At 44.4% G+C, this 18,000-nt stretch overlaps 1 protein-coding gene and 1 long non-coding RNA gene across 6 annotated transcripts in view; one reads left to right on the top strand and one right to left on the bottom strand.

The window, feature by feature from the left end:
• Positions 1–18,000, top strand: part of LOC147012047 (uncharacterized) — a 66,470-nt gene that overhangs the window by 33,074 nt on the left and 15,396 nt on the right. Inside the window, exon 4 of one of the 4 annotated variants that reach the window (XR_015051939.1) lies at positions 15,073–16,223. The exons of the other annotated variants lie outside the window; for them this stretch is intronic. This is a non-coding gene — a long non-coding RNA (uncharacterized LOC147012047). Of the gene's footprint in view, positions 1–15,072; positions 16,224–18,000 lie in introns of those variants that run through there. 4 annotated transcript variants of the gene reach the window in all.
• Positions 6,884–18,000, bottom strand: part of LOC147012048 (neuronal pentraxin-2-like) — a 13,174-nt gene continuing 2,057 nt past the window's right edge. The window contains exons 3-6 of one of the 2 annotated variants that reach the window (XM_085858129.1): positions 12,794–13,038; positions 11,872–12,051; positions 11,385–11,649; positions 6,884–9,588 (exon numbers count right to left, since the gene is read on the bottom strand). In XM_085858129.1, coding sequence (XP_085714255.1) covers positions 11,422–11,649; positions 11,872–12,051; positions 12,794–13,038 — 653 coding nt within the window. In that variant the 3' untranslated portion in view covers positions 6,884–9,588; positions 11,385–11,421. Of the gene's footprint in view, positions 11,650–11,871; positions 12,052–12,793; positions 13,039–18,000 lie in introns of both variants that reach the window. The other variant, XM_085858128.1, reaches the window with a different exon arrangement.

Below are 18,000 nucleotides of genomic sequence, written 5' to 3'. Positions count from 1 at the left end.
ATCTGCATCTAATAATTGTATCCAATTCTTTTCTTCAATCTATCTATAATTCCAGCAGTGTGTATGTGTGTGTGTGTGTGTGTGTGTGTGTGTGTGTGTGTGTGTGTGTGTGTCTGTCTGTCTGTGACCGCTGCTTCTCGACAACCACTGGTCCGATCTAATTGAAACTTGCCAGGTATATTGCTGGGGACCTGAGTATGTGCCTTTTCAAGGTTTGATATTAATCGGACAAGTGGTTCCCAAGTTATGGCCATTTATTTACCAAACCAATGACAGGACACGTTGCTGCGTAGGCGTGGCCGTTGGGGAAGAGATCCTCAGCCGCGTTCCCCATTACGGGTGACAACGTATGGACTTCGGATAGTGATGACTTGCTGTATTCTAATAATTTCTCGATTTCTTATGCACATCTTAGATAAACACAATGCCCAATCCAGTCATCGTTTACAAGAGCGAAGGAACGGCCTGTGTGTTTGTTTGAAAGTTTTAAATTTTTGTTTGCACGTACGGCCACGCACGTACTGCCATGCACGTACAGCCACGCACATACGGGCACGCGAGAGTGGAGGAACGGCCTGTGTGGTTGTTGTTTCTGGCATGCGGTTTGAAAGTTTTTAAAAATTATTATTATTTTTTTTTGCACGTACGGCCACACACGTACAGGCACGTACTAGTCCATGACGCAAATCAGGGCTGGCACCGTGCTCAGGCAGCCGCCTGTGAGGATCACCACTGTGATAAATAACCACATCCACGATAGCGGACCTGCGCACAGCCTGTGATCATTACCATCACACTGTATGGGACGCGCATGGCGCACATCTTTGTTCAGGTCTGCGCATGGGTTTTCAATGGAGTCTTACCATTGATCTTTTCTCACCACCACGGCCACCAATATCTCCTGCAGATGGCAGAGATCTTCTCACACATCCGCCTCGATGCAGCCACCACCACGCAGAGGCATGCTGTACGGCCCAGATTGTTTGGGCCGCATGGCATATGGACGAAGCAAGCGCATTGATCAGCGCCAATTGCAGCACACCGAGGATGCGGTGGCCGGGGCCCAATTGGAGTTCCTGATTCGGGTGACAACACATCGTTTTGGGTCGTCGCCCCCACCCTGACCTATAAAGGACGGATTGCGAAGCCGTCCGTGGTCGTCCTCTTCGTCTTTGTCTGGCCTTGGATCGATCTCTGCATGCGCCTGTTGCCCCACCTTCTCCACCTGCCTCTCGCCACTGGCTCCTCCGACCCACCTTCTCCGCCTGCCTCTCGCCACTGGCTCCACCCACCCACCTTCTCCACCTGCCTCTCACCGCTGGCTCCACCCACCCACCTTCTCCGCCTGCCTCTCACCGCTGGCTCCACCCACCCACCTTCTCCACCTGCCTCTCGCCTCTGGCTCCACCCACCCACCTTCTCCGCCTGCCTCTCGCCTCTGGCTCCACCCACCCACCTTCTCCGCCTGCCTCTTGCCGCTGGCTCCACCCACCCACCATCTCCGCCTGCCTCTCCCCTCTGGCCCCACCCACCCACCTTCTCCGCCTGCTTCTCGCCGCTGGCTCTACCCACCCACCTTCTCCGCCTGCCTCTCACTGCTGGACAGCGAATTAATCACCTGGCTCCACCTAAAGTCCTTCCTCACGCCAGACGGCCTCGCAGTTTCTCGCGGACCGCGCGCGCTGCGCTGGGACCATAACTAGGCAGGAGATGATGCGCCAACTCTCAAGGAGTGATCGTTCAGTAGAGCGTCCCCCCAAATATGTACTGGGTAGCATGGTCGGTCAACTGTGCAAGGTATTATGAGACTTTTAGCCTCATCTCCTCTCCTTTCTTCCTTAATTGTTCCTTAATAATTAATTCCTCGTCATCGGGTTTTGTGTGTGTGTGTGTGTGTGTGTGTGTGTGTGTGTGTGTGTGTGTGTGTGTGTGTGTGTGTGTGTGTGTGTGTGTGTGTGTGTGTGTGTGTGTGTGTGTGTGTGTGTGTGTGTGTGTGTGTGTGTGTGTGTTGGCGCCAGTCCTAGCTTTAAGTTAAGATTGTAGAAGATATATCGGTATAAGTCTGCTCTGTGTCTGCTTTTGTAAGTTGTTTGTTTTGTTGTCACACCACACATTTCTTTCCATCCCTGCTTTATATAGAACAATAAATATATTCATAGTGCCACATGCCTTTCCTCACCTGCCTGTTAATAAATGATTGTGTAGAAATGTTCCCAGCTCGTTTTTGTCATTTCTTTCATTGATCCAGCATGGTCCGTATCCGAGCCTAGCCGGGACTTTATTCCCAAAGATCCGTTCTTTTAGCCGGTATGACCTTGGCAGTGTTGCTCGGCTGCATCTGACCCGGTAAGGTGACATGGATCGGACAAGGCGTACCGAGGGCATGTCCCCCGGTAATTAGGTCACGTGATCAATTAGGTAACCTGTTAAACCTTAGACAGAGGACCCTAGGTCACATGGTTGAGTTATTGGCGTTCACGGTCAGTTAGCGTCCCACCACGTCACGAAGTTATCCGCGTGCGACGGCCTGCTATTCCAGAGAGTCTGGTGGGAACCCGAGATAGCTTCCCCCCCTCATGGTCTTCTCACTCCGACCCCTGGCCGCAACAATTTTGATGTCAGGAGTGGTACGAAGCCTGAAAAAATTAGTGTCAAGAGTGGGATTTGAACCTTGGGTGTGCTTAACGCATCCCCAAAATTAAGAGCAGGTGTGGTTGCAAATTTTATTTAATTATTTGTACGGACCATGGCGGACCAACCCGAGCTGGTTGTGATCTCGAAAAAACATGATGTGCTTATATAAGTCATCATTCATTAATTATCTGTGGGCCAAAAGTCCCAGAGCGCTTTGCCTGCTCCTTATTGAATTTCGTGATTGTCCTGGACACTGCGAAGCAGTAAGAAACATTAACGCATTCTCCTCTCCGAATGGCTCTCAACTTTGCAGTTATTACAACCAATAAAAAAACCCACCATTTTATTGTGCTGTTTTCTCCCTTCCTGAAAGCAATGCATTTAAAACCACGGCATCAATAGCATGGGGACCGCACCTCCTTGGGTTGGTTTAGTGTTGTAGCCTTCCACTCTCATTTCACATCCCAGCTCCACACCATTCCTCCAGCAAAGATGTTCCAGCTGTCTCCCTCAGGTGCAGTGAAATGCAGTGCATCGCTGCAGAGGTCACGCTTCAGACCTTTGAAATGAGAAGGTACTCTGTGGAACTTCTCGGGTGTCCTGGTATTAATTCTGACTCGAGGTACAAATAAATAATTTCTTCTACATCAGCATTAAAAACCACATTAGATAGGCACATTAATAGGGGGGGAGGGGGGGAGAGGTGTCGTACACAGTATCGAGGCTCATGGAGGAGCTAGAACACAGAGCAGACCAGGACCTAACAGAACCGAAGAACAGTAGAAAGAGAGGAGAGGACACACCAACAGCAGGGTTGAGGGACCAATTAGAGGGAGACTTGGAGGGATGAGGGATGTGAGGAAGAATGAGAGCAAGTGGAGGACACAGGGTGAACAAGATGGATACAGGCAGAAACTCTCAGTCACAGAAGTGGAAGAAAAACCTGGAAAGAGTGGGGCTTGTAGAGGGTTAATAGGGGTAGAAATGACTGTGGTTGTGGATGGGGGATGACCTGTTTGTGAACAGTGATTCTGCATTTTGGGAGTTTCACCAGAAGGGGGTTACATACAGCTCTGCCTGACAGAAACCTGAGTTGGAGGGAGGGGAGTGGGGGGATCGAGCACAGAAAAGGCAGAGTGCAAGACCAGAAAGTTGGCAGTGGAAGACAGAGAGCCTACTGACCTGTCTACAATGTGAAAGTGATAGGCCAGGAGTCTCAGCTTCATTATGGGAGATTCCAATGATTTTGAAGGCCTTGATTTTCAAGGTGTCAAGCTGAACAGGGTGTAAGGCAAGGGCACCAGCCCAGATGCGATAGCAGTACACACTCCCTCAATCTGCAGTTGAAGACCTTGTAGGTCGATAAGAGTTCATGTGTGCCAAGAATGGACTTTGTACGACGGAGGATATCCATTCGGCGACTGTCTATGGCGGCCAATTCAGAGTTGTGGTTTGACCAAAAAGGATCATGGCTGATTGTAAGACCCAAACGTTTGAGTGACTATACTTGTCAAGAGGATAAGATGCACCGGATGGTCCTTTTGGGGAGAGAGAGAGAGAGAGAGAGAGAGAGAGAGAGAGAGAGAGAGAGAGAGAGAGAAAGAAAAGAGGTGAGATAGGAGTGAGGGAGAGGGTGAGGGGAGGGTAGGTGTGAGGGTGGGATAAGGGTGAGAGAGAGGACTGGGGTGAGGATGGGATAAGGGTGAGAGAGAGGACTAGGGTGGAGTGGTATAGGGGTGAGAGAGAGGACTAGGGTGGAGTGGGATAGGGGTGAGAGAGAGAGGAGAGGAGTGGGATGGGATAGGGGTGAGGGTGGCAAATAGATAGAGGATTTTCCAGAGGCGGAAAGATCGTTGATGAAGATTAGTAATCGGACTGGACCAAAGACATTGCCTTGGGCGACTCGAACCTTGACAGGGAGAGGAGATGAAAGGATCACATTGAGTGCTACGCGCTGACGACAAGAGTAGAGGAAGTCAGTAAGCCATGTGTAGAGTTGGCCTTGGATGCCATAGGCAAACAGTTTGGAGAGTAGTGTGTCAGACTCAGAAACCCTTTACTTTCCAACAGAAACTTTCGAGAGTGTCAGACTATCGAAAGCTCGAGATATGTCTGGAGAGACGCCCCTTATCTTATGTCTCACACAGAGGACCTCCATCCATTGTTGGGAGAGTATAAGCAGCATGTCCAAGGTGGAGTGACCTGGTCTGAATCCGAGTTGTTGATCTGAGATCATTCCATTGGAGAAAAGGAAGGATTTGATGTCAATTGCGATGGTGAATTCCGTAACCTTGCTAGTGATTGGAAGCAAGGCAATATGTAGTTCAAAGGATGTATTTTTTCACCTTATTTATGTAATGTGGTAATCTTGGCTGACTTCCAAGTTTATGGAAGAAGACCTTGGGCAAATGATAGTGTGAAAAGTGCAGAAAGAGGATGTGCAAGAGCAACAAAACAGATTTTTATATTAGGATACGTGAGCTGATGCCGTCCTGTCCAGTAACAGCGTCAGAGTCAAGGTTTGCAAGAAACCTCTTCACCTTCTCAGGTGCATAAGACACAGAGTCCAGGAGCAGTTGGTTGTGACTGGTTAGGGTGGGTACAGAGATCAATTTATTATGTATTCAGAGAGTAGGAAAATAAGAGAAGGATGGATGATGATTGAGAAAGGAGGAGAGGGGAGGGTACCATGAATAGGGAGAGAAGGATTGAAAGTTTTGACAACCGATAGGAGTAAAGGCAGGGTTGATAAATGGCATGGATGGAGCATATGGGGTTCGGGGTTGATTGGGTTTGGGAGGAGGTGTGGGACAAAAATCCCACCATATTTATGCATTTATTTCAATATAAGTTCAATGACCCTTGTATGACAATAATAAAAACTAGCAAGAGACTCGTAGTTCCAGAGATGCTGATATTTGGAAGCTCTCAGCTCGAATGTTGGTCTTCTCTCCAACTAGAAAAGGCACTTGGCGACTAACGCTGCTCCCTTAAGCCATTCTCAGCCCCTCCCGCTCAAAGCCGATATCTCATCCTTCTGAGGGCTGCCCGAGGATTATTATGCCACATCTGCATTCGGATTTCAGTATCCTCTTAATGCATCAACACCACCATGTCAAGTTGTCCACGTCTTGATGAACCGGTAATGGATATTATTGTATAGGAAAGCAAGTCAGTATATGGTACTTGTACTGTGTATCGACCTGTGAGATTCTTTGCCAGTTTGGAACAGGCCTGTTTTTTTGGATTTCTGAGCACCCTCTCAGTTGTATTACTAGGGGCAGGGACAGTTGAGCTGTATCTCTGCAGTCCAAAATTGCAGACATTGGCTTCTTTTTTTAATCCGGTAATATCGCGTCGGTGCTCCTTCTGAGCAAGTGTAAGTTCAGTGAAACATTGTGTTCTGTGAGTCTGGCACTCATGTGGAATTCCAAGATGCCCCAGATTGGTTCATTTTGGTCACGTTGGTGTTCTGGGCTGGTGTCTGCAGGTTTTTAATGTTGTTGCTCTTGGATCAAACCCGAACAGCGATCACGATGACAAAGAGTGTTTTCATAAAGGTAGTTAGTCGTACTAGGGTCCTGACTGTAGTGATGTATCGATGCCGATAGTGCGATGTCGTACTACATGCCACAGTAAAACAGACGCATTTATAAAGCACATTTTGCTTCAAATTGTGGTAAAATGTAGGCCAGAAGGGTTGATTTCAAGTTTGGGTGTGCGTGGTCCCAAAAAACCTGGGATTACCTCCACAATCCACATCCATTTTTGGCGTGTTGTCTGTATCTATATTACTGTAACAATCACGATAATGGGGATAAATATTTTTCTGTTTGGATTGTATTAATTACACACAGAAATCGGTCTAATGGTCTATTATATTAGCTTCCCTCAAAGTACCATGTGTATGCTACCCTATCCTCCCAGTGAATGCAATCATGAACGATTCCTTTTGATATTCTCTTGTTGCACAGAATCTCCCGTGTGTGTGTGTGTGTGTGTGTGTGTGTGTGTGTGTGTGTGTGTGTGTGTGTGTGTGTGTGTGTGTGTGTGTGTGTGTTTCTGCCTGGAATACGTCTGGTTTCACTCATTTTCAGTTGGCAACAACTTATGAGAAACCATGTGAGTCTCCCAAAGTTGGCACTAAGGAGGTACATGTTTGACCCACACATGGTATTTCATTGCTTGCCCATGGATCAGACCACATGACAAAGAATATTTATCGTCATAAAAGGAAGTCACCAAAACGTTGTAGTTCAAGGCAGCGTGAAAAATTCTGCCACTTTATTACATCCAGCAGGCAGGGTGGGGAAGACACGAGGAGAAATGGGGGGTACAGGGTTTATTGGAGATGAGCGGAAGCGCTAGTACAATAGACTCTCGTTAAGATGAATACTCATATAGACACATAGTTGATAAGATAAATTTCTGTAAGATGCTTGTGATAATAAAAGTAGAAAAGTGTATAAATGGGGTATAATAAGTGCGATTGCAACACTCCCAATTCAGCCAATCAGTGCAGCTCCGCAACACTACTGTATGTTCTTATGGTTTGTGCCAATACATGATCCCAGCCGAGATGATCGGAGTGTAATTCCCACCAAACCGTGTATTTGTTTGCCATTATGGTTTATAACCATGCATTTGTCCCACCAAACCTTCACACTCTCACTATGTCTCTCCGAAAGGACCGTCTGGAACCCCACCCAATCGACTTTCTCAACAATCCTCTTGAAGAAGTCCTTTCATTCAAGCTTCTGGTCTCACTATCTGACATGATCTTTCGTGGGAAAGCCACATTTCCAAGCTGGCCTCCAAAGCCAGTCGCTGACTGTGCATCCTCCGTCGTGCGAAGTCCTTCCTCGGCCCACCTGAGCTCCTGACCACATACAAAGCTTTCGTCCACAGCCTGATGGAGTACTGCTCTCCCCTTTGGGTTGGTGCTCCCACCTCTCACAGCTTCACACTGCGGAAACCAAGGCATTTAGGATCATTGGTATCTTAATGAGGCTGAGTCTTTGGGTCTCTCACCGCAGGCAGGTCGGTAGTCTTTCTGCCTTCTACCTTCTCCTCTCTGGCCTCACCCCCCCTGCTTTGTCTGAGATATCCCCCCCCCCCATATTTCTGCAGGGCGCTCAAGTTCCGCCAGCAACCTCCTTCTGGTAAGACTACCAAAATCACAAATCACTGCTCAACTTCACTCTTTCATTCCTCTTTTTTCCCGCCTTTGGAATAAACTCCCACATTCTCTTCAATCCTATTCTTCCCTCCAGATCTTCAAAAACAGCTCTTCACCACCACCTCTTATCTTCCCCCATCCAAAACCACGATCTTTTCTACCCCCATTAAACCACTCCAAATTCCCTACTTTCCTTCCTGAAAGTCCCTCTAGTGTCCATCTTGTTTACCTTGTGTATCCTCCGCCCAATCCCTCTCCCTTCCACAGGTCTCCTCATGTCTCTGTTCCACACTGTTTTTTCCTTCCCTCTCCCGGCCCTCTTGTCTCCTGCTTCCCTTGTTGCAGGGCTCTGTGTGCCTTGACAGTGTATATAAAAAAAAGGATGCCAAATTTGCCGTGAGCTGCTTCCTTTCTTTTGTTCCATCGCTTGAGGAAAGAATATTTTCCCACCTCTGTTCTTATGCTTCAAGGATATAATAATACTGTGATTTTGTGGGAACACTGTAGCTTCTTATTAAAAACCCACCAAGGTATTAACTGTAACCCTAACCTGACAGCTAACTAACCTATTGACAGTTTATGGCCTCTTACTCGTAAGATCGCTGTTGAAACTGAGCCACAAACCTTTTTGACTGCTCTTTCTTCAAGTGCTGAAAGCAGAGCGAAGCCTCTGCAGTGTGCTGTGGAATTGAAGATGGGTGTCCGATCACAAAGAACAGCATTTTGCTTCTCTGCCATTTCCCTGGTTATTCCAGACTTAATAGGTTCAACAACAATTATATGAGGAACAATAACACGCTGCTCCATCGACCAAGGCCTTCAAAGGTAGATATACCTCTCATCATCCGCACTCATTCTCGACTCGCAGAGCAAGAATGTTTTGAAATGTTTGGAATTTAAAAACGCAAACAAATACATTGTTTGCTGGTGAAATGTCCTTGTCCTTTCAGTGTACCGCAACTACAAGCTTCTCCCATGAGCTTAGGATTGCTTTATAAAAAAGCAAAAATAAATAAATATTACACTATTCCGGTTAAGGAAATTACTTGTCAAAGCACTTGGTCCTCTGAACAAATCAATTTGCCTTAACGAGAGTCTATTGTATGATATTTGGGATTCGAGTAAGTGCTAAGGTTGGAGCTGTCGCTGCGGATAAGGAGTGAGGCAAGTGTCAATGAACCAGTGATAAACACAAACACTAAACATCCTGATAAACCGCCCAAAAGTGCGGCAAAGCACAGCGATGTGGTACAAAGTCTCTTTAAGGTGCTTTTCTCTTCGCTATCGACAACACAACTAGAAAACACAGCACTCATCGCCTCGAGCTTGGGGTCTCCATCTCTTCAGCATGCAACGAGTTGAAAAAGGGGAACATGGGGGAAGGAGATAAAAGAGCAGGCCATGCCAGCATCACATCAGAATACAAAAGCCACTTTTTTTTCCTTGTGTTCACATCCAAAAAAATCATGCCACGTCTAGGGGAAAGATAAAACTTGAAAAAGGGGCGAGTGAAAGTGGAATCGGAATGTCAAGGGAAATCTGATTCCGATTGTTGACAGTAGTCACTCGCTAACTCAAGGATGTGATTCAAAGTATAAGAAAAAGAAGAAAACCCCAACAGGCTCTCGACCGAGACATGATGACATCAGCAGCATCAACCGGAAGTGTAACGTTGAGATTGCAAATGGCCGCCATCGCACTTCGGTCTGTGTTTGCAAAAGAGTCCCCAGAAATGAAGGACAAACTTCATGGCATCTGTGGTATCAAAATGCTTCCTGCAGAGTTGCACAAATTATGGAATCAGACTTTATGTTAACTCATACATTCTTCTTTTTGTCCAAAAATAAAAACCCGGAAACTACGACAAACAAACAAAACAAATTATCAGCGATCTACAACCAACTGTTTCTTCGATCCCTGCATTTTGTTTACAATGATGCCGAAGCATTATCACAAGAGCACTGAGCTTCGCAAATGCATCATCGTTAACATCTACTTCCGTCCGCTTCGCATTTGTCTGTAGAATAAAAATAGGTTTAGCAAAATACATCATCAGGTTCTTGTTTTTTTTGTTGTTTTTGTTTCACACTAACATTGATGTCATTATTCGTCCTTCTGCCTCGCTTTGGGAAACCCGCCTGTTTAATCGCAAACGTTGTGCTTGCACATCATCACAATCAAGGTTGTCTGATGAGTGCGAGTATCTGGGTGCATCGCTAATGGGGACGCCGGCATCTTTTAGAGGCATAAGGCTATGGGATTATTTGTTTTCCGGATGTGCTACCGTAAGCATTGTTCATATGGAAAGAGAGTAAAATAAATAAAAGCTCACAATGGTGCCAATTGGTAAATTCATTTTGGTGAAAAATCATGGTTATAAACGAGTCTTTTGTGATTGGCCTTTGGAGGATTTTTTTTTGTTTTTTGTTTCAAGAGGAAGAGACACACTCGCACCCCGACGCCAGCGTAATAATGTAGTCTGAAGCTTATCAGCTTCACTGACGATTCTTGTTTTTATATTCACTGTTACGGACAGTACATTCACAAAAAGGTATAGACAGACAAAGGGGCCGTACACAAAATACGTGACGTTTTGGGGTGTGGGAGTGTGGGGGAGTGGGGGTCTTTCCCAGAAAATTACAGAGCATCACGTGCGAAGGAGGAGGGCGTCGGAGCTATCGTAATGTAATGTCATCATCATGGGCACAGCCATCTTGTATTTCCCTTCACCACCACAATTTGGAATGCCCTTGCTTTTGCTTGAAGTCATCCAAAAATGGCAGAGGAGCTGTTTAAATCATTCATTCGACGCTACCAGAGAGCATTTCCGAAAAGGACAAAACAGGAAGTTAAACGAGAACATTCTAAAATTTGGAGGGAGTTAAAGGGCAACATTAAATCAGTGACTGAGCTGTCAGATGCCACCAATAAATTTTAAAAGGTGACAATGTTTTCATTCATGGAGTCACGCATTTTCTTATGGCAAAACAGGGGACAAGGGGGGGGGATCAGGTGAAGCATTACTGAGTGTCATGGAGAAAGGGGAGAAAGGGGGGGGGGGTGTCAAAATAATGCCATAAAGGAGTCATGTCACGTATTTTTGTGTCCAGCCCCAAAAGATAGAATTAAAAACAAAGAATCGATTTTTACCACAATTTTGGATAACTGTATCTATCTACTTTGCAAAAGACACAGAAGAGACAAGAATAAGATAACAAGGACAAGAATTGGAAGCGTTGGGCACATGGAGTGCGTATTTAAAGAACCTGAGATTGTGGTGACCTGACTTTCGAGTTGCGTAGAGTGCGGCATCCGATCACTATGAGCAAGAAGACGACAGATAGAAACAAAATTATATCTATTCCAAAATGTTTGCAGTGAAGAACTGCTTTACACTGTTCTCCAGGAAAGACGGAAGATCAAAAGGGTAAAGGAAAGTGGTGATATTTGTTCGGAAACAGCGCGAGCTTATAAGTTGTTGTACAGAACGAAAAACAAAAAGAAGGTGGAAGAACAAATCACAGAAAGGTGGACGAAATGGCAAATTGAAGAGGACAAAAACAATGCATACATTCACGTTTGAAATGAGACTGAAGTTATGGATTCTGTCAGAAGTTACTCTGGTGCTTGGAGCAATGAGAGAAAGGTTGTTGCAATGCTCCACCATGCGTCTCCACGACACTCGTGTCCCAGGAGAGGACTTCCCCGGGTGGCAGATCTCCACAAGCCGCCAGCGTCGCCACTTCGCTGCCCAAGAGAACACGATCCCATACATAGAGCTTGGCAAGGTCTCCGAGGAAAGCCTGTGTGGCGTCAAAGTTGCCACCGGTGGTGTCCTTGGTGTTATGGTGAGCGAGAAGGAGAAATGAGAAATGAAAATAGAGCAATCAGGACAGGGAAAGAAAATTTCCATCAGCATGTTACCACAAGATACATCAATTATTAATGAAGTCAATTGGTGGATAGATCCAACTGCAATGATGACAACAAGGATTTTGAGGTTGAGCTAATGCACCTTGCATTAAAAAAAAAAAGAACAAGCGGAAGAGGCTTTTTACCTGCTCCTGCCCGAGCACAAAGACGCCATGTCCCTTGATGGGGCGCCAAGGGGCAAGGCCTTGACCATTGTTGCGAGATTGTCCATCCTGGTATGCTTTCCACTTTCCATCCCTTGTTGTCCATGTCACACACACATGATGCCACTGGTGAGGCTGCAGGTGCAGCTTCAGAGAAGCAATCTGTGGTGGTTTGGGGGGAAGATACCATAAAAGTACTTTCGTGAGGGACACGGTGGAGGGAAGGGGGGTAATTAAATGCATCCTGCACTTTCTGCAAAACGAATGAGATGCTAATGTAGAGTAAGTAGCAAATTAATGTCGTCCCTGAGAACCAGTCCGAAGAGCATGACTATGGGATATCACAAAAGCTGGAATGTTTTTCTCCATCGCCAAAAGGACCCTAAACAATCAGCAAAGTCTCAAAGGTCTGGAATTGAAAAGAAAAGCTCTTCTCGGATGTTATGAAAACAAGAAAGTTTGGGAAGAAACTCTCTGGAAGGAAAATGCAACTTAAAGATTTCATAGCTGTGATCTGTCCATTTACTAAACGTATTCACAACCTTGATGTTCATGGTCTCGGATCTGTTTCCCCCATTTACTTCATACTCGATTCACTTTCCATCCACATCCTGATTGCCTGGGCGTAAGAACTCTGGCACAACGTTTCCAACAATATTTGGAAACATCTCAGTACCGCAACTATTAATCAGTCTTGCAATGACATCAGTCACAGCATGCCTACGTAATGGTAGCAGACATCATATGAATACAAGAGGAGGAAGAAGTCCATTGCTATGTTTGACCTCATTAGTTGCTATATACATATTATTAAATCTACATATCTCCCTCTTTCCCATTTGTTAACTTTGTGAATTAAACTTTGAAATTATGTTCAAACTTTTCGATAGACGCTGAGGCCTACCTTGTCGTTAATGACGAGCTCCATGGGATTACCGACCCACTCCATGAGAACAAGTTCGTTGGGCTGGTTGGGCACTGCATACGAGAATGGTGTGCCCACGGCTGGTCCAGCAGTTCGCATCCACAGGCATATGGTGAAGGAGTTCAGCTCGGGGAGGGAGCGGCGCAGGCGTGCGTACATGTAGTTCGTCCGCAGCGGGAAAGAGATCTGGAACTCGTCAGGTTGTAGATCGAGCAGTACGTTAACTGGTGGTTGGAGAAGGGGATGATGGGTAAAATTTAAGTCTAATAAATAACGTTTCCTTTGCTTCTTGACTTTGAGTTGAATTTGTCAAAGTTAAAAAATAAAATAAAAAGTCACTTCAAAAACTGAGCATTACTACATGTGATTGTTCAATTTTCCACTACAGATGCTTTTATGGATCTGAAGTGGAAACTTGTTCCACTATAAACAGCAAATACGGATTCGGTTATTTTCAAAGGAATTTCTGTGAAGGCAGCCAGACCTTATCTGAGACCTGCTGAAACACACGCGACGTCACATTTGTTTCGCAGCCCATCGTGGAAACGAGAGACAACATTTGGGAATTCATTGATGTCGTATTTGTTGCTTCAGGACGACGATGATCCTTTTGTTTTTGCAAAGGAGGATGTAAAGTGCAAAATCAATGGTCATGATCAGATCTAGTAACTCTGGGTTTTTTTTGTTTTTTTAAACTTGCCTCTTGTTCACTTTATTTCATTCCCACTATGCGAGTTATTCCTGTTTTTCATTTTTATTGTGGCCGAGCATCAAACCCGAGACCTTCCACTCAGCTCACTGTATTAACCTTCACAACAAATCATGATGTCATAATTACATTGGGGACCTGTCATCCACCAGACAGGAAAGGAGTGATCGGCAGACATGGCACCTGCAACACGTCAGTAGAAAACATCCCCTTTAGACCTGGAAACCATTTGGGAATTTCTCATCAAGATGCAACACCAGGAGTGGGATCTAATGGGTTTATTTCCCCAAAAGCTAAAAAGTTTCCTCGTTTTGTTTTATTTTGTCAAGTACTTCTTCATGTTAGAGGACTGCTGCCAAATTTTTGAAGCACTCATCTGAACTGAATTCCTCACGCAACGCTCTAACGTTGGTACTGCTGACCAACACTCCATTACAACCAAACTCTACTCTTTGATATACCACTTAGTCCAAGCCATGATAGCTTGCTCTTGATACAAAAACAAGTTGGTTTTGTGGGTATGTTTTTTATTTATTTATTTATTTATTTATTTATTGTTACAGGATCTCAGGCTCATGGTGGAGCTGCCACACACGCATCTCACACACATGGACATACAGACGAATACATGAGACGCAACACATGACTGTTAGACAAGACAAACACAGACAGAGCTTGGGGCATGTGCCATCGCTTCTCAGGGCACTCTGGGTACCAGTAACGTCGCGATTGCCAGGAAAATGTGGATTTGTTCATTTCTAGAATGAAATGCTGAATATGTTCGTGAATCGACGTACAATGGTTTTCCAAGCACCGTTATCATTATCCTCACAAGTGTTTATTACCCTCACCGAAGGAGATCTATTTGTTTGTTTGTCTGTTTGTTTGTTTGTCCGCACAGAACTTTTGTGTTTTTCTCCGCAACTGCTCGTCGGATTGAGACAAAATATTCACAATTGGTGCGACTACTCATGCAGAATGTTTTAATGATAATTATGACGTCATAGGTCACGTGGAGTGGCAGCCACATTGGAAAAACAGAAAAACTTTGGACCTCTATGTCTGAAACCGCACCAAGGAAAAAAAATTGAAACTTAACAAGTGGCAAGTACTCCTCATAGGGAATGAGTGTGATTTTTTAATGACATCATAGGTGCTTTCGTTATGACGTCATAATTGCATATGTGGAACGCCACATCAGATCAGTATGAAAATTTTTGAGGGTCATCGAGGGATAAAATGGTCCACAAAATGTGTTTTTGATGACATCATCGGTGACGTGATTCGGCAGCCATATTGTTTCTTTTTTAAAAAACCTTTGAAAATCTTCTCCGAAATGGTTGAACCAGTCATCACTGCCAGCATTTATAAAGTGGCAGTTCTAATTATGTCTCATTAATTATGTAAGACACCAGTACGCAGACGCCACACAAAATACACCACATAAAACTGCACAAACACACCACACAAAACAAGTTCTGGCAAGGGTCTGCGATCTCTGATTGCTCTTTTTTTTGTTTTTCATGTGGTGGTGTTAATTGGCTCACAGCAGGTGCAACATGGAATGAAGAAGGAATGTATAGGAAGCTGGTGGAGAAATGTATAGAGAGAAGAAAACTTCTAAGGCTTTTGTCTTCATTCAGAGGGAAAGTGTAAACCCACGTTTTTGGATTCATCGGATTGTTAGAATGCAAAACCCAACCCACGTTATTCTATGGCATGGTGTGTTGTTTTGATCGTGTGCTTGAAAACAGCAGTTGGATTTAGTGACTATGGCTATGAAGCCATATGTTGTAATAATGTGTATTACCATCAGGAGTGAGAGGTGGAGTGTATTTGCTCCAGGAACAAAGCCAGACAGCTATGTTAACTACACTGGGACATCCGCCTTGCTCCTTGTTGTTGAGGTACAGTGGGAGTCTGAGAACAATATTTTTTGTTGCTATGTATGAGAAATATTCCAGGCAAGATTACTTTAAAGGGAAGCAACAGGCAATTTTCAAAAAAAAATTTAATTATGATGTACGAGCAAAGAATTCGTACTTTTGAACGGATTAATTCCCCCACTTCTATGATGTCTATTCAATGACTTATAATACTGGCTCCCCCACCAGAATCGGAGTTCGACCCCTACCTTGAACTCCCAGGACTATTAATTTTTTTTTAACCTTCTAAAACCTTCCTATGCACACCCCAAGTCCATCCAACAGTTCAGGAGTGCAGAGAAGCCAAAACAAACACACGCAACCGCTTCTTGAATTATATATCGTATGATGATCGTTATCGAATTTCTCACTTAACATGAAAAATGCAGAAACTTCAGCAAATTTCCCAGTCATTTCTGTGGTGGCACCTCTTCTCCATGATTGGCCACATTACAGAGGTGATGTGTTTTTTTCACAGCCAATCGTGAACCCACAAACACACTCAGGTGAGATCAAACGTTTCACAGTCATTTACGTGCAGGCATTGCTGCCTCCGGAGAAATAACTGGGAAATCCATCAAGGTTGAAATAAAACCCTTTTTCATGTAATAACGTCGAATGGAGAATTCACAAATGATCACATGTGGCCATTTTCACTTTGAATTTCACCTTTTTTTTTCCACTTTAAAAATGCGTGACAACTCAATGACAATTATTTAATTTATAATTGAGGCTATTTTCATAATAGCTTTAAAAAATAAACGGAAAAAACTCATATTTCAGAGAAATTTAGAGGAAGAGGTCATTTGTCCTTTCCTGCATGTTGTATCTACATCCCATTACCTGTTTATGTTACTTCACCAATCTTATTAACTTATAACTATCCAGATCGTTTGTTATTTGTTTACTTGACACGTTTATCCAATGATAACTTACACAACATCCACATGCCTCTATACTTACGAGGTTTGATCAGCAAGTCCATGACCGAACTTGGAGCTAGATAGAAAAATAACATTTTCTGTTCACGTCAGTCATTGGCCTTTTCAATTAAATTAGGCTACGGACTTACCGACCACCCCACACGATATCCAACTCCCATTGAAATTTCAGAAAGATCTACGTGGTCGTTGTACCAACCCAAAGGACGACTCTTGCTAAAAGAATAATAAAATAAATAAAAAGACAATGATTCACCATCTACGTTTCAGACAGCCGAAATGACGTCCCCTCCAAGAGACCGGATGGCAACCGAGCTCCCCCTGCTGACCCAGCAACAGTACGGCAGTTATGAGTGGGATTTCACCGTTAGGGTTTGAAACCAAAGCAACCGAGCTGTCCTGCCACACTTTATTACTCTTGACATTTGGGTAGAATGATGAATCAGGTCTGGTGAAAAATACACCGCCACCTGCTCCACGTGATCTGATGGGTTTCTGTCACCGAGGTCGAGTCAGTGTGCGGCGATTTAATCGAGACCCAACACTTTTGACGAGTGGAGGTGCCTTTGAGTCCCAGAGCAAAAATATGACTCCAACATGGTAGCGAGATTTGGCAAAAAGGAGTTTATTATTTACTGGCTCAGCAGCAAAAAACACAGAATGTGAAATACAGCACGAAATGTGAATATTAAAAATCTCATCCGACTATAAAGAAATATTTATATGGATACTCCGTGTGTATGTGTATATACATATATGTATATACATATACACACACACACACACACACACATTTGTCCTACTTTTCCCTATGCTTTCAAAATACCCAGAAGGACTTTGAAGGCACAATCACCGGAAAGCAAAAGATGTAAAATTTCAGTCGTGGCTGTCCAATGCGATTTTTAAAAGTGGCAGTTTTGTTCTGATATATTACACGGGTACTTTCAAACAGGCCACATCAATACATTAAGTGAAAACACTATCTCTACGTTATAATGTAATCAATGTAAACGGCTTCCAAAGCATGTGTCATTACGCAGCTGGGACTTTGTGCATTAATTAATGGGATTGATTGGACTCTTCCTGCCACGTTCTGCACACCTAAGCAGCCTCAGGGATGACCCACGAGCCGACCGGGGGGAGCAAACAGTCACTTTTGGCCAATCGTCCAGACAACCAAGCTAGCCAGCCATTCAGCAAACTCACATAGCCTGTAGCAGTTTGAAGGTAGTGATTGCAAAGTTTTGTTTTGACATCTGAAAGTCTTGATAATGCAGTTATAGAAATAGCAAGAGGCAACACATGAACCTTCATGATAAAAAATTATTCTTGCCTGGGACGGAAAGGGACATTAGTTGCATGATATGAAATGTTTGTATCGATAATGTATGGGTCACGAAAGGCTTTACTGATATGCCAGACTTTGTTGGAACTGGTTATTAAATTCAATCAAAGCACCATGGGAATCTTGCAACACTTGCTGGGAAGGCACGTCCGAGGGGAGAGATTGCAGGTTATGGAGGGTTTCCTGTGCTAACTGTAAACCCCCTGTTGGCCAAACCCAAGGTGGCTCCTGGGACTTTTTGGAATATTTCTCATACATTTTTGAGG

Source organism: Eptatretus burgeri, chromosome 15 (genome assembly GCF_056783735.1).
Source record: "Eptatretus burgeri isolate ZD-2024b chromosome 15, Ebu_testis_v1, whole genome shotgun sequence".
Classification (NCBI taxonomy): domain Eukaryota; kingdom Metazoa; phylum Chordata; class Myxini; order Myxiniformes; family Myxinidae; genus Eptatretus; species Eptatretus burgeri.
The sequence above is the reverse complement of the archived record's forward strand: the minus strand, read 5'-3'. Positions and strand labels throughout refer to the sequence as shown.